The sequence below is a fragment of the Vanellus vanellus genome, assembly GCF_965231255.1.
Source record: "Vanellus vanellus genome assembly, chromosome: 1".
Lineage (NCBI taxonomy): Eukaryota > Metazoa > Chordata > Aves > Charadriiformes > Charadriidae > Vanellus > Vanellus vanellus.
Genome location: NC_138905.1, coordinates 219,241,162 through 219,265,974, shown reverse-complemented (window position 1 = coordinate 219,265,974; position 24,813 = coordinate 219,241,162). Strand labels below are relative to the sequence as shown.

General features: G+C 39.3%; 1 protein-coding gene across 1 annotated transcript in view; it reads left to right on the top strand.

The window, feature by feature from the left end:
* ACER3 (alkaline ceramidase 3) overlaps nt 1-24,211 on the top strand; it is a gene marked incomplete at its 5' end in the record, with an annotated part of 56,143 nt that extends 31,932 nt beyond the window's left edge. Inside the window, 8 exons of the mRNA XM_082498760.1 lie at nt 3,324-3,376; nt 5,601-5,682; nt 6,851-6,886; nt 14,884-14,942; nt 19,197-19,298; nt 21,949-22,053; nt 23,772-23,817; nt 24,065-24,211. Coding sequence (XP_082354886.1) covers nt 3,324-3,376; nt 5,601-5,682; nt 6,851-6,886; nt 14,884-14,942; nt 19,197-19,298; nt 21,949-22,053; nt 23,772-23,817; nt 24,065-24,118 — 537 coding nt within the window. The 3' untranslated portion in view covers nt 24,119-24,211. The remainder of the gene's footprint in view (nt 1-3,323; nt 3,377-5,600; nt 5,683-6,850; nt 6,887-14,883; nt 14,943-19,196; nt 19,299-21,948; nt 22,054-23,771; nt 23,818-24,064) is intronic.
* Between the last annotated feature and the right edge of the window lie 602 nt (nt 24,212-24,813).

The following is a 24,813-nucleotide window of genomic DNA, read 5'->3' as shown; positions in this document are numbered from 1 at the left end:
CCAGCTGCCATCCCACTAAGGTGCAGGTCTCTTAGACCCCCATCACATCTGCCAGTCTTGGGGGTGGGTGTACTGGAGATGACTGAGCATCTCAGATGGCATTAGGCGCCTATGCCTTGGCAACTAAATTAAGTCCTGGATTTCTGCTGATCATAATGGAACCTGAAACATGGCATGTGTGGACACCAAAAGCTAGGTGTCTTGAACTTGATCTAAACTACAATCTGTATTGATGTTTGCCTCTGTAATGCTTTTTTTATATCTCTGGAGTGTGCTGGAGACTGTCAGCCTCCATGGAGCACACTATTGCCACCATGTGAGAATATTAGGGGCTTTTCTGGGCATGAAGAGGGTGGTTTCTAGATCCATTTCACCATTCCCTCCCAAATTGATGTGTGATTTACATGTATTCTCTTCCATGGTGAAACCGCCTTGAATTTCCACCTTTTCATCTCTCTTCCCTCCGCTGCTTGTTCCCAACCCTGCCAGTGTTTCAAATTCCCTTTCTTGTGCTGATGCAGAGGTGAGCAAGGCCACCCTGAAACCCAGAACATTACAATGATCAAGACTTAAAACAACACGTTCTTATGTGTTGGATTTTTTTGATTTTTGTCTTTTTTTTTTTCTGTGTGTGTGCAAAGGCTATTTTAATTCAAGTCACTTTGATGCTACTTACCATATAGTTCTGGTGTTGCATCAGAACAACGAAGGGGCCTGTGAAGTGTGGTAAGTAAAGGGTGGGCAGAAGCGGAGGAGAGGGGAGCATCTTCTTCCCAACTGGTGTGAAAGGCTTCGTGTGAGGCAGAGAAAGTACATTTATTATTTTGGCAGCCAAGTGAAATCCGCAAGTGGCCCATAATTAGTCTGACTGCTAGCTCAGGAATCACCATAGAGGAAACATTTCAACCAGTAAATAATCTTTTCTTGTTCACTTTATCTCTTGTTATGAGTCAGCCGTTCAAGAGATGTTGATTTTTTTACATTTGTTTCTTAATACTGTAAATGGTTAACTCATATTGCTTAATATTAAGAGAAAAGTGAAAGCTTCTGTTCCTGAAAGCAGTTTTTTAGAATACTTCTGAAGTGATCACCTCTCTCTTTCTCTTATTTTTATGGGAATCTGCTTGATTGTGCATTCCTCGAAAATCCAAAATGCTTATTTAACCAGCGAAATCAGGTCACCGAGTTTTCTTCTATCCATGTTTCTTCACTGTTGAGACATGTTCAGGCATGCTGTTGACAGTATTTCTGGAAGCATTAATTCCTCTGGATACAGAAGCCATTGTCTTCTGCAAGCAAATTCTAACTAGGATCTTTTGAGAGGCTCTTTGATGTTACCGTTATGTCCCTGAAATGCTGCCAGCACATGAACTTGAGTGTAATCACCTGTCTAAATTGGAAAATTTTGCTATATTGTATTTCCTATTCTTTTCCATCCCTTTTTCTTTTATGAGGCCTTACATGGCTCATGCTCTTAGACCTGCATGAATTATTCCTGCAGCGAACTCCTCTTGGACTTGGTAAAGCATATCACTGAACTTATGAATCGTAACTATTAGTATAAAGCTGAATTTGGCTATTGCTTCTATTTTTTCCTCTCTAAGGCATCACAGCAAAGATAAACTAATGTGATGGCAAGGTGCCACCTAACACGCCTGTTAGCTTCAGCTGCCATCTATGTTCCTGATAATTTCTTTGCGCTACCTGTTGCAGTTCCTGACCCTATAGTACATGGATTCAGGGATTTAAACCTTTTTCTGCAAGGTTCGTTGTGTGCTGGCTCAGCTGTTGGAGCTGGCTCACTGTGGGTCAGACGAGCACAACTGCCTCACTCGAGAGAAGCAGTGGGAGTGTGGGTGAAGAAGCAAAACCTGCCCTTTCGGTGGCAGCTAGTCAGTAGATCTGTTTAGCAGTATTGTGAAACATTTCCTGAAGTTTCTGTGGCCAAAACCACGAAAAGTTAATAGTTCACACTCAGGATAATACATCTCTCCCCTTCTATAAAGAACTAGATCACTTCTTTTTTTTTTTTTTCCCCAAGATGAAATTTCAAAACTGAAAGAAAGTTTTTGCATGTGCAGTTAGAAAAATTCTCCCAAACGAAGCAGAATCAGGCTGGCTTTATAAAAGGGTTTGTGTAAGCTGGTATTGCTCTTAATGCATCCCGTTATTCAGAAAAACATGATTGTGAACTTGTAAAGTACCCTGTATCAGTAGTAGGAAGGTAGTTCCTGTACAGGAATGGCCATGAACAACTTTGAGAGTGACGATGGAAAAAGATCGAAATCTTGTTTGCATCCAATTCTTGTTTTCCTTAGGAAAGACTCAGTCCCGGTGTAACAGCTCTAAGATCCTAACTATTAACATTTGCTTAAGATATTAGAAATCAGAGGCAGTGGATCTGCATTGATCCATTTGTATGCTTTTGCATTTTGATGATTTTCAGTCCTTCATAAAAGGAGGTAAGTTTAACTATATTTCTGAACAGAAGTTTGTTAATGTTCTTTGTAATGTTTTAGAAGAAAATGATGCTATGATGATTTTTTTGCCCTCTAATGATAAATGGCAATTTTCAGTGTACCTGTCCTTGAGAAATCACCTCTCTTGTGATTACTATTTTAATTCAATCTCCATTAAAGTGGCAAGTTCCTGGAGAAATTACTGTTTTAGCTGTAAAACACAAGTCTTCTCTCAAAGTATAAAAGTTATTTACGATAATAAACCATTATATAGCAGTCATAATTTCGGGGTGGGGAGAATGACAAGGACCAAGAACCCCACAACAAACAAACAGACCAAAAAAACTGTCTCTGAATTAAAACAATGTAAGAAATTTCCAAAATGAGAAAGTAAAAATGCAGACACGTCTCAAGGTACTTCCTAATGGGCTACAGTTCTATTTTTTGTTATGGAAAAAAATTATTTCAGTTTCTTTGTGAAGTTTGTACAGAAATAAGAAAATGCAACTGGCTGTATGGAGCAGGCTGTAAATGGGGTGGTATTATTCAATATGACTTTACAAAACTAGTTCTTATAAATGTTTCAAGAGGTTTGAACAGCAAAAATGGCATGATTCTTTGAAGCCGTGGGCTTTTTATGAAACGTAATATACAAAAGATTCAGACTAATAAGCTTATTAATGCAGCAAGCTTTCAGTAGTTGAATAGGACTTGACACTGCTGCGTACCAAAGTACAGTCAAGAAGGTGCATATCCAAATGACTTAAAAAATCCTGTTTTCTTAAGACTTATCTCTACTTAATTAACTTACATAAGTGTGAGTTAAAAGTAGTGTTCATGTTTTGATGTCTCTGCTTTTTGTAGCTGTTGGATGAACTGCCAATGATATACAGTTGTTGTGTGTTTGTCTACTGCCTGTAAGTATTTGTTAAATGTTTTTTTTTTTCTGAATACTTATGAAATATTAATGTTTGAAATGTAGAATCTGTGAAGGCTGATCCAGTGTGTAGCGAGGCTGACACGGTAGCTTCTACCAATTTGAGTGAGATTTCAGTTTTGTTAGCAGGACAGCTTTATGACTTGGCCATCAGAGCACCAGGCTGCCTTTAGTCTAGCGTGTGCTAATTTAGAGATGTTTCACCAGTGTTTGTTTAGCAGGAAAAAAAACCAACAACCCTCTTGTTAAAGGCTTTGTGTAGTATACAACCAGATCTCAGTGTTACTTGGTAGGTAAACAGCAGACTTAATAAAATCAACTTCAGTAATGCCTACAAAATCATCTACGTTGTAATTTATTTGAGCTGTATTTCTATGATGCAAATGCAAATTTCAGATTTCTGGTTAAACCTGCTTTCCACTCATCTGGAAAACTAAAGAAACAAGATTTTGTGAAAAGTTGCATGCGTATTTTGTGGAGAGTGTCCTGGAACATGCATGTCAGCTTAATGCCATGCCAGGATGTTTTCTCTCGTTTAATTTTGGGAGAAATGTAGATTTGGCGACTGTAAAGATACCATAAGTTGGCTTTTTCTTGCCTGTTGCTGCAAGGCCTGGATTTAAGATGATTTGTTCTGTCACTTGGAAAATCCAAATGGTAAATCACCTTGTTGCAGACAAAAAAAAAAAAAGTCTTTTTTGCTTTTGACATATCAAATATTCAGGTGTTGAAAACTGGAATATCTCTGGTGAAGATTACTGGTAGCTTGCAATGGAAATGGGATGCTACAGGACCAAACCCACGTCTGTGGAAATTATCATCGGTTTGTGATTCATACATTAGTATGACTTGTGCAGACTCAGGACCAGAATCATAATGCCTCTGTTAGTGGAAATATTTCCATTGTAGCTCCCTATCTCCTTGAAATTGCCTTTGCATTTATTTTGTCCGATTTGAATGTGATTGTGGACAAGGATGAGAAGTGGCTATAAAAATCTGTTTGAAAAAATAATTGTGCTTATTTTGTGCAATGGTTACTCTATTATCTTCATAAGCACCGAAGTCTGTTCCTGCATTTATAACTCTAATAAGATTCTGTGTATGTATGTTTGGTGGTAATTAAAATGTTCTGAAGAATGAGCTAATGTGTAGTTTAGGAGGCCTTTAATAATTGTTTTGGTTTTCTTGAAGGTAGGTGGTGGGGTGGTTCTGCACAGGACATTCCCTTACACATTGTTCAGACCTCCTGACTCTCAGGCTGTGTAACTACTGTGGAAAGCCATTTTGCAATGTAGCACATTGTGCTGTCTTGTAGATTTTATTTTTTTGTCCCCCCAGATATTCCTCCATGTTTTTTCTTTGTTTCCTTCTATTCATCCATGATGGTGTCTATTTCCAGAAGTTTATAAAAAAAAAAAAAAAAAAAAAAAAAACCAACCAAAAAAAAAAACCAAAACCCAGGCAACTGTACCTTGGAGTTATATTGACAGCTTCCTCTAGCCCTAATGATTTTGTGCTTCTCAAAGTTCATTTTTGTTGGATTTTTGGAACCTTTTTTCTGATGGAGATATGGTCTGGGATGTGTGTGTGTAATTCCATCCCAACTGTGACTGACGTGTAGTGTAGAGACCGTGAAGCTAATTTTAATTAGTTGTTTTACATACTGGGAGCAATTAGCTGTTTTTACCTTCCATTTCTACCAGTACCCAATCTAGCAAATTTACTGCACTGTGACTGTAGTAAAGCCATAAACAATCTGCATTTTAACAGATCTCTAGAGTTCACTGTTTTGTAAGGCAGTTCCTTTCCCACGCTGCCTTTAGCTCACAGATGTAATGTTTTCTGGCAGCTGTATTGCATTTTAAACTCATTTCTAATTTGCCATCCATTATCACCCCTTAAGCACCTTCTGAAAACGCTTCTGCTTCCCAAACTCCTTACGCTGACTGGGTTATTTTTTGTATATGCATGAGCTTACTGTTTGGGTTTTTTTCATTAGATATTTTAAAAAACTTTTATTGGTAGAAGTGTGACTTTTTATATTGAAATGATATATCTTTATTGGAGGAGCTACAATTTTTTGGAGGGCCTAAGACTCATTTGGCTCAATTTTCTCACAAATTTTGTGATAATATACTTTGAAAAATGCATCCTTTATATAGTAAGGGATGAATGTTATTGTTCTCCTTTATGTTCTGTTCCAGGTATGAATGTTTCAAGTACAAGAACACAGTCAATTATCCACTGCTTTTCTTGTTAATAACATACAGCTTCGTAGTCAGCATAGTAAGTAACGTTTTCTAATACGACATTTTCACCTGTAGATTGACAGTTTTTCTGCCAGTGAAGGAATGTTACACAGACAGGACTGAATCTCTCTCACTTCCAGTCAAGAAGGACAAATCATTCTTCTTTTTATTGGGAAAATTATGTGCTGTCCAGAAAAACCTGAAACCTTTCTATCTAAACCACTGCATAGAATAAATGAAGAAGAAAAGTAGTAATCCAGTTGCTAGAATAGGAATGTGTAAAAAACAGTCACTGTTGAATTGTTACGAGGCATCAGACAAGCTGCATTCCTCATCTTCCCTCACTTTAATTCATCTGCGGAGATGAGAATAATCCTGTTCAACAGACTGCAAAAAGTGACCTGTGATACGCAGTCCAGAATATTGACTGGTGTTTTAAAACAACAGCCAAAATAAGAAGGGAAGTTAGCTATTAAAAAAATGAGAAGAATTTTAACTGTGTCATGGTTAACTTGATTCACTTCCTCAGTGCAGTGTGCTCCCTCTATGAATAAAATGAGTTTTGTGCTGGCTGTCAACCACAGATGGAATCTCCTACATTATTTTTATTGGTAGCCATTTCTTAGGAAAAAAAAAAAGTATTATAAGTACTATATGTCATTTTTTGCCTTAAAAATATTTGTCTGTTCTCTTCTGTGCCTCCTAAAATTTTTTTACGCTTGTGGCAAGTTATGCCTAAGGTCTAGTGTCCTTCTCTCTTCAAAAGCAGAAATTAAATGAACTGCTTTAACAATAGGAGGACCTACTAGCTTTTTGTAAAATGAATTGAAATGTTAAAGCATTGTCAAAAACATTAATAATAGCAAATCAAAGTGGAGTACATTTTCTTCTTGCAGTGCATATCGAGCATGTGTCTGGTAATTTCAGCATCTTAATTGTTTTTGTATGTGTTGCAACTCTATTAAATGAGGCGATTTTAGATGTTAATGTTTCTATTTTTGCTTCTTAATTTAAAGTAATTCCACAGTTAAAAGCCCAGGTTTTGCCAGAGGAAACTTCAAATGTTTAATCAACTTTAATGGTGCATGTATAGGCACCCGTGTCTTGATTCTAACAGAACAAGTCTTGGTAGTATTTAGATGAATAATGCTATGATCCTTCTCTGTTGCCAATTATTTCTCTTTTTTTTTTTTAAATCTTTCCAGGTTTACTTAAATTTGAAAGAGCCTGTATTCCATCAGGTAAATCTTGCTCTGTTGGAGAAGCTAATCTTGTTTTTAAACTATGCTGTTTTAGTGGAATGTTTTACAGGATTTTATAGCTGGAAGGAAGACAGAAGGCAAGCGCAATTTGCTATTTGCTTTTTCTTTAAGCAGTATTGCTGCCTGTCATGTTGTCATCCTCTTACTTGGTGACCTGAAGAACTAGAATGGTTTAATGCATGTTGTGTTTTAGCATTTGACCTAATATTTCACGTGGGTTTTGATCAGTGGCAAGTGTAATGAGGTGACCCTCGCTATGGGCTAAGGTGTGTGTGAGAGGGAGGGCTTAATGAGTTCTTGTCCACTTCTTTCCATTAGCAGCTGCCTTGGAACTATGACCTGACATCGTAACGTGTCTTGGGTGACTTCACACCATGTTCTTCTTTCCACTTTAACAAATTAGTTTGTTTTCTTTTTTTTTTTTTTTTTCAAATACTCAATTTTAATTTTCAAGCTGAATTTAAACACAGAATATCTTCTAGGGCTGTGTAGCAGACTGGTTGTCATGGTCTTACCAGCTTAATGGCATATTTGGTACAGGTTCCTTTTGTAGGAGCCCAAGAGTATGAATATGCATTCACTGCCTGGGGGGATAGGACTTGTATCATTTACCTCTTCATGGGAGGTTAGAAATCATGCTCGTTTATGTATGCCGTGAGTAGTTATCCTTCATTTATGATTTTTTGATTAGGGATAACAGCTGAAAAATTGCCAAGCAAAAGCACTGAGCTCTGTGCAGGACAGAGCTTTAAAGCCTGAATTTCTGAAATTAGTAGTGCCACACTTGTCAAAATGCGCCTGCTGCATCAGCAGTTGTAAAAATGATACGTGATTCCTGTTGGCAGATTAGTGAAGCACTGATGAATAAAATAAATTCCCAGCTGCTCCAAATAATCTCTCCTAGAAACATGAATTGTTACTCTACCTATAGATAAAAAGAGAGCCTTGCAGGGTTTTTTGATAATGTTAATTAAATCCTTTCTTTTTTTCCCCCCTACTTAAATTTCCAGCAGGAAGATACTGGCTGGCGTGAAAGCAGCAATTTCTGATGCTTTTACTGAGCTGTTTATAACTGGTTTTGAATGAAGTGACTTAAAGTAACTTTGTTAACAACAGTGGCAGAATTAACTACTGATATTGGACTTTAATCAGCCATCTTCTCAACCTGCATTTATTGCAAGAAATACATCACAGCTTTTGATGCATTGGCAAAGGTATTGTCCTGTGTCACAAATACTAAGACAATAGATTTTCCCTCTTTCCTGACAAGTCGGGAAAGAGGGAAATAGGGAAATTTTAAACTGTTGCCCTAGACCTTTAATTTTTTGCATCTGGTTTCTCTTAGGTTCGGAATATAAATCCCCGTTATAATTTATACATGAGGAATCAATGTAGAAAAGATTTAGGTCTATAAAAGTGCTGGACTTTTTACAACAACTCTTTCCAAATTGATTTTTATGGAGAACATACAGTTATGGCCAAATTCCAAATGTTGAAGTACTGCACTCATTTTTTCACAATCTTTGCCAAATATGTTGTAAATCCAGAGGAAACAGTTCTTTGACTGCACAGCCAAGCAAGGTTATTTTCTTAATACTTGTCCTTTATTTTAGAGAGCACCAAAAAAAACCCCCACCCTCAATATAATTTCAGTAAGTGTTTTCCAACTGAATGGATCGCATAGACTTGAAGTAAAGTTAAATATGCTCGTGCAATCATGGTCTAAATCGCAGTCTCTATTCCTAACTGCATTGGAAAGCAGCGTCAGGACATACAGCACCGTTTGATTCCTCTAGGTATTTGGGATCATCGTCATTTGTCAGCCTTGCAAAAAGGGGAATAACTACCTGGACAGCTTTATATTGTTCATTGTTTCAGTGTAGTTTTTTTTCCCTGAAAGGAGAGCAATAAGAATGGAAAAGGATCCTATTATATTTAGTAGCCAGCATCCAGGCCTCATTTTTCAGTGAATTACTTTCTGCTTTCCTTTCCAACTTAGGCTTATAAATTGCTTACTGCCAGCAGGGCATGAAGGGGATTTCGGTTTGTTATTCATGGCACAGTGGTGACAGAGACCAACTTCTTTTTCTCCATCCACATATTGCAGATCCTTGAGGGTCTTAGTGCTTTAAACATAGGAGGGATGAGATGCAGGTTTTGGTCAGTTGCTGGCTGCACATCATTAGAAGGAAAAAACCACTTCCCTGCCTGACAACTGATTTGGTATTTTTTGCCGCCTCATCAATTAAAAGAAAGATAGCAGTGGCCTTTACAAGCACGTATTGTCTTGTTTATGTCGAAATCTCTCAGGCTGGAGCATTGTTATTACCTAATTTCCATGGTGCTAAACAGCCCTTCATCCCAGTTTCCTAGTTGTTTTTAAGCCAGCATCATTGTCGAAGAAACAGCTATGCCTCTCCCCTCTTTCCCATCTGGCACACAAATTTACTCTCTGATGTGAATTTGATTGGGGAACTCAACAGGATAAAACTCTCCTCAGAATTAGTTTTAAATCAGATTAGTTGCTTATCCCTGTTTACTGCATGTATATTTGTGCTTATACAATGCAAGGGGAGGGGGCAGACTGACTGCTGGTGTGGAACGATCCATAGACACACAAATGTAAGATGGCCCTGGAAGCAGAAGAAATTACACTTAAACTTTAAGACTCAAGTCGTATAAGTAGTCTTCTTTCTAATATGATATGGCTGAGAAAACTGTCACCTACCAAGCATCGTTTTCCTTCCTCATTTGTTTACTTGCTATGTACCATATGCTGGTTATACACTTGTAGCAATCAAAAACCTCATTCAGCGAGTGGGCCAAGTTATGTGAATAATGAAATAGATCTGAAAACCTGTTATATTTGCATAGTCATCTGCTGCAAGAGTTTGAAACAAATTTTGAGCAAACAAATGATTAAAAGGTGAACAGAAATTTAGATTAAATAGCTGTTTCTTCTACATTAGGAAATGTGATTTAAAAAATGTCTTTGGTATAGACATTGCAGAAGCATTGTTATGGTGTCCCATGAAAAACTAAGCAAGCTGGAGAAGTAGATCAGGAAGAGAATTGCAAATAGAGTAAGGGAGTGAGTAGTGGAAAATGACTAAAGGAGATGATGAAAGGCAGCCAGATTAGTAGTGGGACTGTTTTTGTTTAATGACCTGTAGCAGGAGAGAGAGTCATGTACTGATGCTATTTGTGATGATACAAAGTTCAGAGGCATCACTGAGTACAGAGGAGGACATGAAGAGATAACTGGGAGACCTTGAGGAGTAGGATGACAAGCGATTCAAAATGGAAGACCATGCACTGATGGGCAAATACCAACTATTCTTGTTCTAGACTGCACACAGATCACCAAAGGAGGGAGCGAGGGAGTGCCTGGATGTGTTCACTGATGGCAGCATAATAATACGACCAGTGAATTTTCTGCAACAGTGATAGAAGTAAAATATGAGCATTTGATTTACCAATTAAGGTGACTTTAATTAAGAAGGAGAGAATGAGCATGGGAGAAAAAGGTATTTCATTTGCCTCAATGAAAAAATTAATAAAATTGTTCTCCACAAGTGTTTTAAATATGCAAATGCAAAGAAGGAAGTGAAATCATGGTGAAATGTCTATGTAGAAGTGTGTACAGGAGCCTGAAACTGCGTGAAGAATGTTATGTCAGGGCACAATCTGTTCAAACTTGCAGGACTCCCTAATTTGGGGAATCTGTATGGACCCACTCGGTGTCCTACAGCTCTCCAGAGTCCCTCCTGCTTCAAAGGCAACACTGAGTTGTAGTCTTATGGCTTAATATATTGTGCCTTTTAGTGGAACGTGTTCTTACGTTCTGCATGTTCAGGTTGCCAAGCAGTCGGTTAAAAATGACCTTTTCAGGGCATGTCTTCACCACAGCTTTTTCTACTTGGGCATTGTCCTGCTGAAGACCAAGTATAAAACTAATTTGAGTGACGTTTCACTCTGTTCCACAGCTTGTTTGAGGATGTCTTCCAGAAAGCCAGTACAGCTTTCATTCTGGCTAGTACTTCTACCTGCACAACAGCTTAGGGAATGTGGAAGGATGTTCAGATTCTCCAAAGGATCAGCTCTACGTGTCATTGTAGAAGCTCAGTTTGCTGCTGCGGACAGAAGCTCTGGAGAGCAGCTCTGTGCCATGCAGCAGCAGTGACTTGTATGTCGCTTTGCCATCACGTACGTGCGTCTAACCAGGACCAAACCAAGTGAATCTGAATTAGTTCGTTCAGGAGCTGTCGGACAACATAGAGTGCTAAACAGCCATAACTGTGCTGAGTTACTCGATCTTTTACTGTCATCGTGGGGATTGTCCTTCCTTTTTCTCTCTGCTCAGATTTCTTTTCCAGAAATCCAAGAACATATAGAAGTCTGTTTTCTTTGTTGTAAATTGCAAATGCAATTTCCAGCTACAAGTACTTACGCAAACTATTTTTTGATAGCTGGATAGCATGTTAATAGATAAGCAGTGGTTGCCAAGAACCCAAAATCTCTCAGTGCGGTTCCCAATGTGTACACTTAATATTTGAGGCTGATAAATTGACTTTATTAACCAAGAATGGGCAGGAGGCCAGGAGCAGAGGAAACAGAAGTGGAAGTAACAGGCTGTTGCTGCTTTCTGTACTAGAAGGGTAGATGAAGAACCAGTTTTGCATGTTCCCCCCAGTGTGGAGTACCAGCATTGCCTCCGACTTGCATGAGAAGTGAATCTGTATCATTTGCTTAACTGCCTCCACATCAAAAATGCTGCCAAACACTGAGCCCTGAAACTCTAACTTCCCATTTGTGAATTAAAAGGCTGTTCTTCATATTTGGCTTTCATATTGGGTAATTCACTGTCTGTTAATAAGACTTTGGGGTTTTCCCCATTGCAAAGGTACGGGCTTCAAAGCCGAAATACATGCAACTTTATTTGCATCTTAAACAGCAAAGAGCGAACTGTCTAGTGATAACAAAAGATGATGAGATTCTGCTGCTTCCTTTTGTTTCAATTGTAGTGCAAGGGTGTTCTTTGGCATGCAATTTAAAAGCACCGTGAGACAAAATAGCACAAAACTTGCTTGGGTTTTCATCTGTCACTTAAATGATGTGTTAGTTAAAGAAGAAGAACAAAGGGAGCTAAAGGAGTTGAAAAATTTGAGTCAACTTGAATAAGGTAGACTTTTTTTATTATTGTTTTATACTTTATCCTTCTTTGGGTAGACAGATAATACCTAACAAATTTTTGGCATGATGAAAGTAGTAAATCCATGGGTGGTAAAGGAGTAAAAGGAAGCACTGCTCCCTGAAGTATAAACTAGGTTGTGTGGCTCGGTTTATAGGTCTCTAGTAAAGAAACAGCTGTAGCGAGACATGCAGCTACAGTCTCTGCCGCTCATGGCGACACCTCCATGCTTGCCTTCAGCGTGAAGAGGAGGATTGGAGCACGCCGAGCGGAACACTTTGTTGTTCCAGTCTTTCACAGCCTTTTAAACACGAGTGTGTTTTACTGCTAACAACCTGTTTGTGTGGGGGAGCGGAAATGGCAAGAAATTGAAGTGTCAACTGTGGGCATATATTTTTTTCAGTCACTGCAAGGTTCTTTTTATTTTTTCTCTTCCTCCCTCCATTAAGACTGGCCTCTCCTGCAAGCCATTAGGTGACTCACTAGGAGATACCAAGCCAGAGGGTCTACAAAGAAAGCTTTTCTTAGCTTTTGCTCTTTCCTGCTTTTAGCAGCTGCTGCAAAAGAAGAGCATTTTTAGCCTGTGTTTTACCTGGGCTTTCGGCTGCCTATAAACCGTGTTTCTCTAGGCACAGTCTGACCCTATTTGACTCCTTGTACAAAGAACCCAAGAGCAAATCGGATAAAAACATGAAGGTGGGCACACCCCTAACGAGTACGATAGAAATTTCTCTTCACGGGTATGTTTTTCCTGTGTCTTTGCTGCAGAAGAGCATTTTAGACACGGAAATTGTACAAAGGAGAAGATCAGCAGCAAGGAAAGGGCATCACACTGTGATTTGGGTTCCAGAGGAGCCTTTCCATGGATTTCTTCCTCTGTGCCATCCCTCTCTCAGAATAAATTACTGGATTTGATTTGGAAAATGAAACAGGCTGTTTTAAATGAGGCTGATGAAGTAAAATGGCATTTAACTTTTAAATTTAAGTCTGCATTTGTGGGGTCTTTTTAGGCAAAATGTCAGTGGTGAAGGATTGTACCAGCATGCAGCACCTGAACAGCCCCTTTCTACCTTTAGCTTGGGACTGATAAGCTCTCGGTACTCAGCCTGTGTCAAGCAGGTTTTGTTGGGTTTGGGGTGTTTTTCCCAATTTACGTACTGTACCACAGCAAGGGAACTGGAATTAGCTAACAGGTTTTTCTATAAAGTACAAGCCAGAACCAATAAGCCTTTTAAATAGTTTAGCTGTGTTTAGCTCTACGGAGCAGAACACGCAGTAACAGCAGTTTAGTTACTGAAGTTATTTGATCTGACTCTGAATGCAAATAAAGAGCTGCTGTGCTGAATGACTTTGCATAGTCAATACTGGAGCTTACTTTTACCTGTTGTCAAACAGGAGGGCTCTATTGCCTGTCTTCAGTGTGTATGCACTGATAATACAGGGTGTGCTACTAACCTCATCCTTAAAGCTAGAAAGAGTTGGAAAATTTGCCTTTATGGGCTTTGAAAGGCAGGTTTCGCTTTGCGTTATTACAGCAATCTATTTTATGTCAGGTATCTAGACCCGTGCGTGTGCTTGCAGGATAGTAATAGGTGAACGCCGCGGTTCCAGCAGGGTAAGAGGTAGTCCTTGCCCTGAAAACAGCATAGTCTAAACGAAGGAACGGTATGAGGAGGTCAGTAGAACGTGGTAAGGACACAGGTTTGTAAACACACCTCTGTGAGGTTTAGTGGCTTTTAAAAATAGGCAGCAAAGGTTTATCATTTGTTCGTGTAAAACAAGACAGCGTTAGATAGGAGTTAACTAAAAATGAGAAAGGAAAGGCAATGACCAAGGAAGTGAAAAAGAGCGAGGGGCTTCTGGGCCGGTGGAGAGAGGCAAAGAGCGGGGCATGACTGCTTGGAACAAACTGCCTTTTGGCAGGAGGAAAACAGTGTTCGGAATAAAAGGTGTGGAGAGTAACTTAATGTCACCAGTGTCTGAAAATCCTCCCTGCTGCAGTGACTTCTGCAGCACTTTTCAGGCATGACTGACCACATTTCTTCTCTTCTTCAGTGTGTATGTCTTGGAGATGGTGTTCTGTGGATCCTAAGCTTGTGAATAAAAAAAAGGGAGAGTGATTTAAAGATCATGAGGCAGAAAATAAATGATTACTTTGACTTTTTATATAAATCGGGTGATTACATTCAAATTCATCAAGTCTACAGTCAGCCAGATTTTGCTCATGGATCTTTTCAGAGCATGCAGCCTTCCCACTGTATAATTAGATTGAATCCCAACAGTCTGTAATAGTTGGTTTTAAATGTTGCCTGGAAAGTTTCTTCCGTACTGGTGCTCAGTGTGGGCATAGTGCGTAGTCTATTCAGGTGTTTGCTTTCAGGAGAAAATATTAATCAAATATCAGTGAAGAAAGCATAGCTTTCGAGAATGGTTTTAGCTGATTCTTACGCAAACCTGGACTAAAATGCACAGATGCTGAAGAGATGATAGGAGTTAAGTTACCGTTTTGATTTCAGGATGTTTATTGAGTGCCATCTAGTGTTTACTTTCTAATTCAAAAAAGTGAAACCGCTTCTACACCATTGACTTTTCCTGTAATTGCATAAAGGGCATGGTTTATAATCATACTTTTATTTGAAACTTTTATGGAAGACTTTCTGGAGTTATTTTCCTGAAACTAAGAAATAAAAATCAACAGAAACTTCCAAAATATTTTTACTCCTGTAGTGTTTTATAAAGTCTCTTGAATCCAACTGCTGAATTTTATCTCTGTTTTTATTTCCAGATCATGTATGGAACACTAGTTTCCATTATAGTTCTACGATCTGTGTATATAGTATTATGGTAAGTAACCATTTAGTTCAACATTTTAAGATATAACTTAGCATTTGCATCTTTTTTTTTTTTTTTGGTGGGCTTAACATGAGAAATTGGCAATGGAAAAATTTCTTTAACTAGGTACAAATGGTGGCTCACGTGCTCTGCTTGGTTGAAAGGGAATGGCTCATCTCCTTGCATTTTTTTGAAGCCACTGGGATAACATTAAACAAAAAGGAAATCTCTATACTTCTCATCAGTGTTCACTGCCAGGTGTTCTGCCACTGGCTGCCACTGTTAGCCTGGGACTTCAAGGGGAATGGAGTTTCTGTCTTTGTATTGCTGGGTAATTGTGAAATCGATTGCCAGTGTCCAAACTCTTAACAGTGATACTTGAAGAGAGGGGAGACTAAGACTGCAGAGCTGAACCATTGGTTAAGGTTTTCCTTTCCTCTTCCCTACTCAAGCGTCTAAAATTCAAATGTAAAAGATCATAATACAGAAGGTCAAATGATAGTTTTCCTTACAGTTTTGACTAGGTCAAGTTAGATATACATTGTGGAAATTGAAATAAAAAGTATTTATAACAAACAAAAGGGTATTAGAAATGTTAGGGGACATTGAGAAGCGTTAGAATCATCGGAGCATCAGACTGGGTGGGTACAAGAGAAGAAAAAGGAATTGTATCAGTATTGGAGTAAACACGTACCTTTAGCTCTCAGGGGCTCCGTTGGTTGCCCCTTCCTGTCTCTCCCCTGGGGATAGTTGGTGTTCTCGCATGTTTCGGGATTGACCTTGAAAATTACCGATTTCTCTCTACTGTCTTAATTCTAAATGTGCTTTTTGTTAAACTTTGTTTCGAATTACACCCAAATCTGTTCAGGAACACAATGAAGAATTTAACAAAAGGTGTGAATTTGAAGTACATTCATTGAATCACCTTCCAGTAGCAATTTCAGTTAATTCGGTTTGACTTTCCCCAAGAAATCCCCACACACCAAGTGTAAATGTTCACAGACTTTTATTAAGTGAGAAGAACTTAAAACCAGTAGCTTGCAGCTTTAGAAACAATCATCAGTTTAAAGGCACTTTTCAAACCCATTAACATGGAAATTTTAATCCGAACCTGGAGATCTTAAGTGATATTACCTTAATTCACTTTCAAGGGAAACTAAGTTGAATCAAGTTCAGATCATTTTAATTTTGTTCTTATACAAGGATTTAGCACAGCGCTAGTCAGATTAAATTTCTTTCTGTCTGTGTAGACAAACCCTTGAGCCTGCTATCTTTCCAGTTCTGCAAATTCCCCACACTTGTGCATTCTTACTATTTCTGAAGCATTTCATAGTCCTCTGTCACTATCTATAACACCCTCATCCTCCCTCCCAGGGTATCATTCATTGTTTTCCTCCAGCAAAGTCTGTCTCTGAAGTTCCACCTATTTTTTTCACTTCAGTTTTAGGGGGTTGGAATGTATTTTCTCAATTAGCTAGATCACTTCATTGCAACATGACCACACAAAGATTTGCTTCCCCCTTTGGTTGTATTATGCAAACTGGTTAGAAAGTTGGAATGGGGAGAGAAGGAAGTTTAAACTACTTTTAAACTTTAACTAAACTACTACTAATTTTAAATTAGTTTTGCTAGAGAAGCTGTGCCAACATGAAGGTACACTTTCTTTTCTCTAAAAGTCATCCCCAAGTAATGCTTTTGGATTTACTTCCTCTGCGTTGCTAAAACATAGTCCTGTCTTTCCATTGATAGTGCTAGCGCTTGTCCAACCCTGTGTCAACTTACATATTGACCCCAATTTCTGCTTATTTTGCTTCTTACTTCCTTAAAATGTATTAGCTTTCTGTCACTCATATTTCTTAGTGCAGGGCTTGAAGTTGCTCTGAGCTTAGAGTAAAAATCTCAAAGAGCAGCACGTTATTCCTTCCAGGCTGCTGCCTCCTCGTATCCTCATCGTTTGTTGCTGTTCCCGCCTGTTTCCCCCACACTTTTCATCTCTTTCTCGGGTCTACTTCCTTCCCAAGATTACAACTTGGCAAATGTTGTTCTCTGTTCACAAAGCGTGTTCCCCATTAATAAGTGATGCCAGCCTCTCTCCCATTCCTTTGCAAAACACCACCATTTATTCCCTGAACAATTCTAGCTATAATTGCCTAATTACCAGCATGTACAATATACCATTTAGTGCTCTTTCATTTCCTGGGCTTGCTTATGTCTCTAGAGCACGGAGTCGGGAATATTAGCGTAGTCTCTGCCACGTACCTCATGGTGCTCCATGCATTTATTAGACTAAACAAATAATAATTTTGCTAGTTTATATTGGCAGTACACTTGTTGTGAACATGTACAATGTGTATGTGGTTAGTTTGCCCTGTGGAAGAAGCTCTACCTGTCGCGTTTTGTGCGTTTTGGTTGCCAGTGCTCACAGCTCTGAAACACGCACTGCATATAACACAGTGGAGAAAGAGCAGCTCAGGAATGTGTTTTAACCCAGAATCTAAACTGTGTATTCACAATGCTTAAAAAATAACTTGAACAGTATTCATGGCAGCCTTTTAGGGTTGGAACTGGGTTTGCTTTTGGACTTACTAGTGGGAAAGGAGCAATTGCTACCAATTTGCATGTAGGAAGTTTACAGTTCCATAGCCCAACCTGGATGCAGATAGTGAGGGTAAATTTATTAATGATGCACTTTATTGCAACTGATTCTTCAGTGTGTTTCCCATATCCTAAAGAGTTTCTTTTTTTTTTTTTTCTCCCAAAATTAAATTGACAAGACCGGGTCCAGTCTTGTTCAACATACTCATCAGTGACCTGGATGAGGGGACAGAGTGTCCCCTTAGCAAGTTTGCTGATGACACAAAACTGGGAGGAATGGCTGACACACCAGAAAGCTGTGCCACCACTCAGCGAGACCTGGACAGGCTAGAGAGTTGGGTGGAGAGTAACCTAATGAAGTTCAACAAGGGCAAGTGTAGGGTGCTGCACGTGGGAAAGAATAACCCCACACACCATTACAGGTTGGGGGCTGACCTGCTGAAGAGCAGCTCTGCAGAGAGGGACCTGGGAGTCCTGGTGAAGTTGACCATGACCCAGCAATGTGCCCTTGTGGCCAAGAAGGCCAATGGCCTCCTGGGGTGCATTAAAAAGAGTGTGGCAAGCAGGTCAAGGGAGGTCATCCTCCCCCTCTGCTCTGCCCTGGTGAGGCCGCATCTGGAGTACTGTGTCCAGTTCTGGGCTCCCCCGTTCAAGAAAGACAGGGAACTACTGGAGAGAGTCCAGCAGAGGGCTATGAAGATGATCAAGGGACTGGAGCATCTTTCTTATGAGAAAAGGCTGAGGGACTTGGGGATGTTTAGCCTGGAGAAGACTAAGAGGGGATCTCATCAATGCTTATCAATATCTAAAGGGCAAGAGGATGGAACCAGACTTTTTTTCAGTGGTGCCCAGCGACAGGACAAAGGGCGACAGGCACAAACTGGAACACGGGAAATTCCATCTCGATACGAGGAAAAATTTCTTTACTGTGAGGTTGGCAGAGCACTGTCACAGGCTGCCCAGAGAGGCTGTGGATGCATTCCTGTGCAACCTGCTCTAGGTGACACTGCTCTGGCATGAGGATTGGACTAGATGACCTCTAGAGGTCCCTTCCAACCCTGACCATTCTGTGATTCTGTGACATTCTTCCATCACGAATAGAACTCAATGATAAAATACAACATGAAATTTCTGTTTTCTAAAATGATTCATTTGGTTAGTTTTTTGTCCTGGTGGTCTACATTCACAAAAAACCTACAGTCATTTTCAAAGACCTTATTTAAACATCTCCCCTAGTATAAGGATATCATGTATTGGAAAAGTGCCTCTTCTTTTGGGAGAGTCTTAATTTGTAGCACGGCTATTTTTTAACCTGAAAGGTTATACGTAGGACTGAAGAATTAGTACCTTGTAGCCAACTTCAGTTTTCCCACTTAACTTGTTGCATTAGGACAGAGCAGTATTTAGGGGAACAATTAAAAATATAGAAGTAAAACATTTAAAAGACCAGTCTTGGAGAATGTGAATTCAGGACAGAGGGGAGGAGGTAAAATACAATACTTGAATAGATCAGATTTGAAGTCAATGTTTTTTCCTTTTGGAAAAAAAAAACCATTAAATTAATAAAGCAGTTTATTTGTATATAATAGTATTTATATATGTTACATAAAAGCTGCCTTTAAAGAATCTAGAACTAAACTTTGCATTATTTCTCTCTCTCTGTCTCTCTAGGGTATACCCATGGCTTAGAGGTCTAGGCTATACATCTTTAACTGTATTTTTAATGGGATTTTTTCTCTGGAATGTGGACAACATTTTCTGTGATAAATTGAGGTGAGTTCTCTCACTTTGTTCAGATAGCTCTTAATAGTCTTATATCATAAAGCTTTTTTTTTTTCCTGTGGTGTATATTCAAGTCTATCTCCTGGCATGTAGGGTACGCTGCCTGCAAAACATTCACAAGGGTTTTACCCAGTTTGCTTATAACTAGACTCAGCACTCAACAGTTTTTTAACTTTTTATTTTTATCCATGAATAGATTTATTTTTTTAAATAAGTGATATTTCTCTTTATCATCAATTTAAATTGAGAGAAAGTAATGTCACTGAATTTTGAGGATCTGTGGCTTGCTAAAGCTTGCTACTTACACTTGATTTCATCTGAATGAGTGTCTCATACTGCTTTTTTTGGTTTCTGCTCTTGCCATTTCCCAGGAAAATATCAAAAGCGGTAGTTCTGCAGGTTAAAGAAATATCTACTGCAATATATCTGTCACCAATAAACAACAGCTGTTTGGGCGTCTCAGAAAGAACAGTAATTCTGTGAACCAACACACCGTGCTCGGCTGTCGTTATTAGCCTGAAGTCTTCTGGCTTAGCACTTGTAGAGGAGGCCAGGAAGGACATCCTCTCTGTTTAGTGTGTTGCCAAATGGGGTAAAAAAGGCTTCGAGACAAAGCTTGTAGGAACCCCCCATCTCATCCTATGGCTAGATACCCTGTCCGTGCAAGAAAGAGCACCAGTCCAACAGATTCTTCTATTAATTGGGTGCTCCTCTGGAACTGCACCTTTCTTTCGCTTAGTTGCGATGCTTGTGTTCTGCCCCAGGCTGGAAGAGATGGACAGATTGACGCCAGCATCCTGAAAATCCCTTCTTGGCTCTCTGATACACTGTTATGCTGCTGAATCTGTGGTGTACAGAATTGTCCTAGTAGGTTGCTTTCTCAGGGTCAGGTCATAGTGTGCTGTAAAGAAGGCAAGTGTTTTCCATCTGTCCCTTTTGGTTCTGTTGTCTTTGTACTAAGTTACACCAATTCAAAGGAAGCTCCAACAGAATTTTCTTGAAACTTTTTTTTTTTTAAAAAATATAGGTGTACTGAGTGTAATATGCAATGCCTCATCCCTAGAAACACTTGATACAGGTGGCATAGAAAAGCTATTTGCCAACCCAAGTGGGTGGGTATAGAGTGACTTTGCAAATATTGGCATCGAGGTTGATTTTTGCAGCTGCATCGCATCAGTGGTGAGATCATAACCCCCAATGCACTAAGCCTGCTGAGCTGTTGCAGGTCTGTGGGGCTTCTGAAGTTGTTCCTAGCCTCAAAGATTACACCAGCTGCTGAAGCACTCTTTTCCATCCTCATTTTGCAAAGGGAAGAGAAGTTATCATATTTCCTGTAATGCTTGTTTGTTTATGGTGCTGGAAAAAAAAAACAAATACGCTTGTTTACTAGCTTTAATCCGTTGTCTGCAGAGCCTTGAATTTCTCCAGGTGGCATTATATCTCGAACCTTTGGAGAAAATATATTCCAGTTCCTTGTAATTTTTTATTCTCTAAAGATCTAACTTGTGAATCATCCACCTACCTGCTCTTTTTAGTTTTAATGTTCAAAATTGTATTTTGGTTCAGTGTTTGTTTTTCCGTATTTCATTGAATTTTGAGCTTATTTAAAAGAAAATAATAATAAATCTATAGCATGCAGCTTCCCGGGTTCCAAGGCACTTTTGAATTTGAGCTTTGAGATTTCCTGCCATGCACAGGCTCAGAGGCTTCACCGGCGTGACAGCCTGTGTGTTCCACATGTCACTCCCGGGCTGACTGAATCACAGCTCTGTGTTCATATTTGTGATTGAGCAGCTCTGGAAACTAAACAGTAGTTCAGGGATTAGCGTTTAGTCAGGGGAACTGAACGCTATGACATCAAGCAGTAAATAAGTATTACAAAAGCTGCAAACTTTTCTTCCTTAACACCCGAGATCATTGTTTTCCTTTTTTTGTTTTGACTGAATGTGAAAGTCAAAAAAGACAACCAGCAGATGCAAACCTTTGCTCCACCATCAGCCAGACTAGGTGTTATCTGGAGAAGCCTGGTGAGCAGAAGAAATCAGGGCAATGTAGTTCCTCCCCTTTCTTTCTCTATCTGCATCCCTTAGCCTCTTCCCAAGTAGCTCACACACCGTAACTGTGCAAAACATCCCTTTTGTCCCTGTTTTAGAGTACAACAGAGAAAGGCAAGCTAAGTTTCCACGGAGCTGGAGGATAGGTGGTGTGATTGCCAAACGTGAAATGGCAATGTCAGATAGATCCCATTTCCTCTCTCAGACCTTAAGCTCAGCATTTCATCCTACGGACAGTGGTTCACTGTTTGGGGGAGGAGGATGGTAGAACTCATTTGGGACTGTGGGATGCCATAAATATATTACTTGAAATTTGAGGCCAGAAGTAACTGATCACCCATTGTATGAAGAAGTGTGTGCTTTCTTTAACTGTTTAAGAAAGGCAGTTTGCTGCTTTCTATGTTGGCACTATAAGGCGTAACTGCCGTTCCTCACCTGCTGAAAACCTGACTGCGTGAAGCCTCACTCGTGAAGCACGTGCCTGAGATATGGAAAGAGTAATGTGTGATCTGACGGGCAAGCACTGCGATTTGAGATTGCTTAGCTTGAAAAATAAAACCCCGTTGCGTGGTGTTTCTTTCTTACAGAGCACTACGAGAGAAGATGCCCCCTGTTGTGGGAGCTGTGACGCAGTTTCATGCATGGTGGCATATTCTCACAGGCCTGGGCTCTTATCTTCATATCTTGCTAAGGTAGGAAATGTTTTCCAAACTGGATGTGCATAAAGTCTTAGGATTTTTGCCAGGTTCAGATTTACTTCAAAATGTTCTGTTGGCCAGAAGAGCGGGAAAATGACTTCTTACTAAACTGGTGAGAGTTTTTCTTTCCTCTTTGCAACTGGTCTAAAAACTCCGTAAAAGTCATTTATATTCTTCAAAATGTAATCAATAATCTTTAAATAGTTACGGTTCTTCCAGACAATGCAATTCAGAAACAGGAGCCATGTAGCAGCTGAACTGCAAAACTATTTGACAGTATATTAGTTTCAAAATATAAGCTATGAATATCTTTCTGTTCTTGAGCAGCAATCCTGAAGTACTTAAACATGTTTAATTTTAGAAGCATAACTAATCTTTTTGGTGGGCACTGTCGCTTCTGAAAACTAGCAGGCATCATGCTGTAGAGCAGGAGGCGGGTGGCTGAAGTGGTTGGAGCAGAGCTTGTTCCCAGAAGTGCAGGATATTAGTTATAGAAGGAGATTTAAATGAGAGCCTAAGTTTGCGAGTCTGAAGCCAGTAGATGTTTGTCTCTGGTTTTGCTCTATACCACCATCTAGTGGAACCAGGAACAAAAATAGAATTTAAGCTGGAATCTGAAGAATTCCTGTAGTTTGTTCATTATGTAATGAAATAATGTTTTACCACTTAACCATAAGAGAGTATCTGTTTAACAGATACATTCTATGTATCGATGTAGCTGAGAAAACCTGATTACATACTGTTTTTTCTACATCTAACGTCGTATTCTCCTTTTTTGTCAGATATTAAAATAGCTAGTGAAAGGAAAATGCAAGGAAAATAAGTACATTTCCAGTAGCTATTCTGATAGCTTTTTTTTATATATACATATATGTATATATGTACGTATATACATGTATATGTATCTATATGTATGTGTATATATAAAATATGTCATGGTATGTGGATAACAGCTGCTCCATTTTGGCTGACAGGTTGTCTGCTGCCCTAAACAGCTTGAGATAATCATCTGAAGAAAATTCCTTCCAAATAGCAAGCTGATGCAGACAGTTTGGATAGCATAGGGGAGGTTTTTCCAGCATGCTGCACAGAGAAAATAATTTGGGTTTGCATCCTCTAGCCCTTGGGGAACGTGCAGATGACTGATTTGTCTGTCCTACCCCAATGAACTGCATGCTTTCCCTGCAGGAGTTTCCCTAGTATTTTCTCAGCCATGCAGTGGCATCACCTATGTCTGCTTAAAAAAGTGAGGAGGTCATACACAGGAAAACATCTATTGGGGGGAGAGGGTCTATAAGAACAAAAATGAGATACAGAATCAACTTATGCTGCTTCCCCAATTCTTCACTCCCCTCCTTAATGTCTGCTGTATTTTGTGGTACACTGATTTAATTTCATCCTTCCAAAATGACATGCTCTAGTCCCTGTTTAGTCTTTTCCGTATTGGAGAGAGACTTCCTTTCTCTGGGTTTCTCTCTTTCTACCCATATGGGTGATAGGGTAGATTAGCAAACTAATCATGGTGTGGGACAGGGATTTACTGTAGGCTAATGTCTCCTACTTTGCATAAATCTAGGCAGAACAGGTAGCTCTGCAATCACAGAAGCAATTTTTTCCTAGTTGGAAAATAAAACTGGGATTAGTACATCATTATTATTTTATATGCTGTCTTATACGTGACATTTTAAGCACACTTCTCTCCTTTTCCTCAGTTTATACACAAGGACACTTTTCCTGAAACACAGGCCAAAGGTGAAGGTAAGCAAGCAGTATCTTGTGTCTTTTAATGTGCTGCAGCATTCGGATATCGGATATATTCGGATATATTTGTGCTTTGAACTTGCATTGGGGCTCGCTGATTGTGCCTGTTAGGGTACTATCTTTGATTTCTCCTTACATCCCAAGAAGTGCGGTTGAAATGATGGTTAACAGTGTTTGGTTTCTGTTCCCAGAGACATAATATTCCAGGAAAACTTTCCCTTCTTCCTGTTTTTCTTTTTAACAGTTTGTTTTTGGAATATGGCCTGTTCTTCTTGTGGAGCCGCCCAAGAAGCTTTGACTGAGACCTAGGCAGTCACATGCGATCACCTCTCCTGGCTGAATAAAGCAATTCAACAGTTCCTATGGCTGAAGTGTCAAAATTATGGATCAGTTCAAGTACCATTGCTATAAAAGGACTTCTCTGTGTCATTAGGCCAGCCGGACGGACCAGAGCAATGAGTTGGCATGCTAGGGAAATAATGTTTAGTACAACTTTATTCTAAGTTGTTAAAAACAAAGAGTAAGACACAATATTTTTATGTATATATTGTATAGCTGATGATACTGAGCTAATATTTCGTGCTGGTCACAGAAAACTAACCATTTTTGAAGTGGATTGCATCGTTTTTTCATTCAGTTGTTTTTCTTTCTGTGGTTTAAACTAATATTAGTAACTGAATGACAAAACCAGGCCATTGGTGGCCAAGCTAAGCATTTGTGTGGCCTATAGTGAACTGAATGCTTAACCTGAACTACTTTAATCTTGCACTTTTATACAATTTAATGAAGTATGTAATGGTTGATTTAGGGCTTTATCCTATCTTGCTTTTCCACAGCCTCCTTTGCAATTGATGTTTAAAGCGAAACGGTTGGGAAGCCTGTGCCATTTAGTTCATTTTGTACCAAGCTTCATTTTCTCTTTAGTCCAACTGAGGTACATCACGGAGGATGTTCCAGGGTGTCACCAGCAGAAGACACTTAGGATGGTGAAGC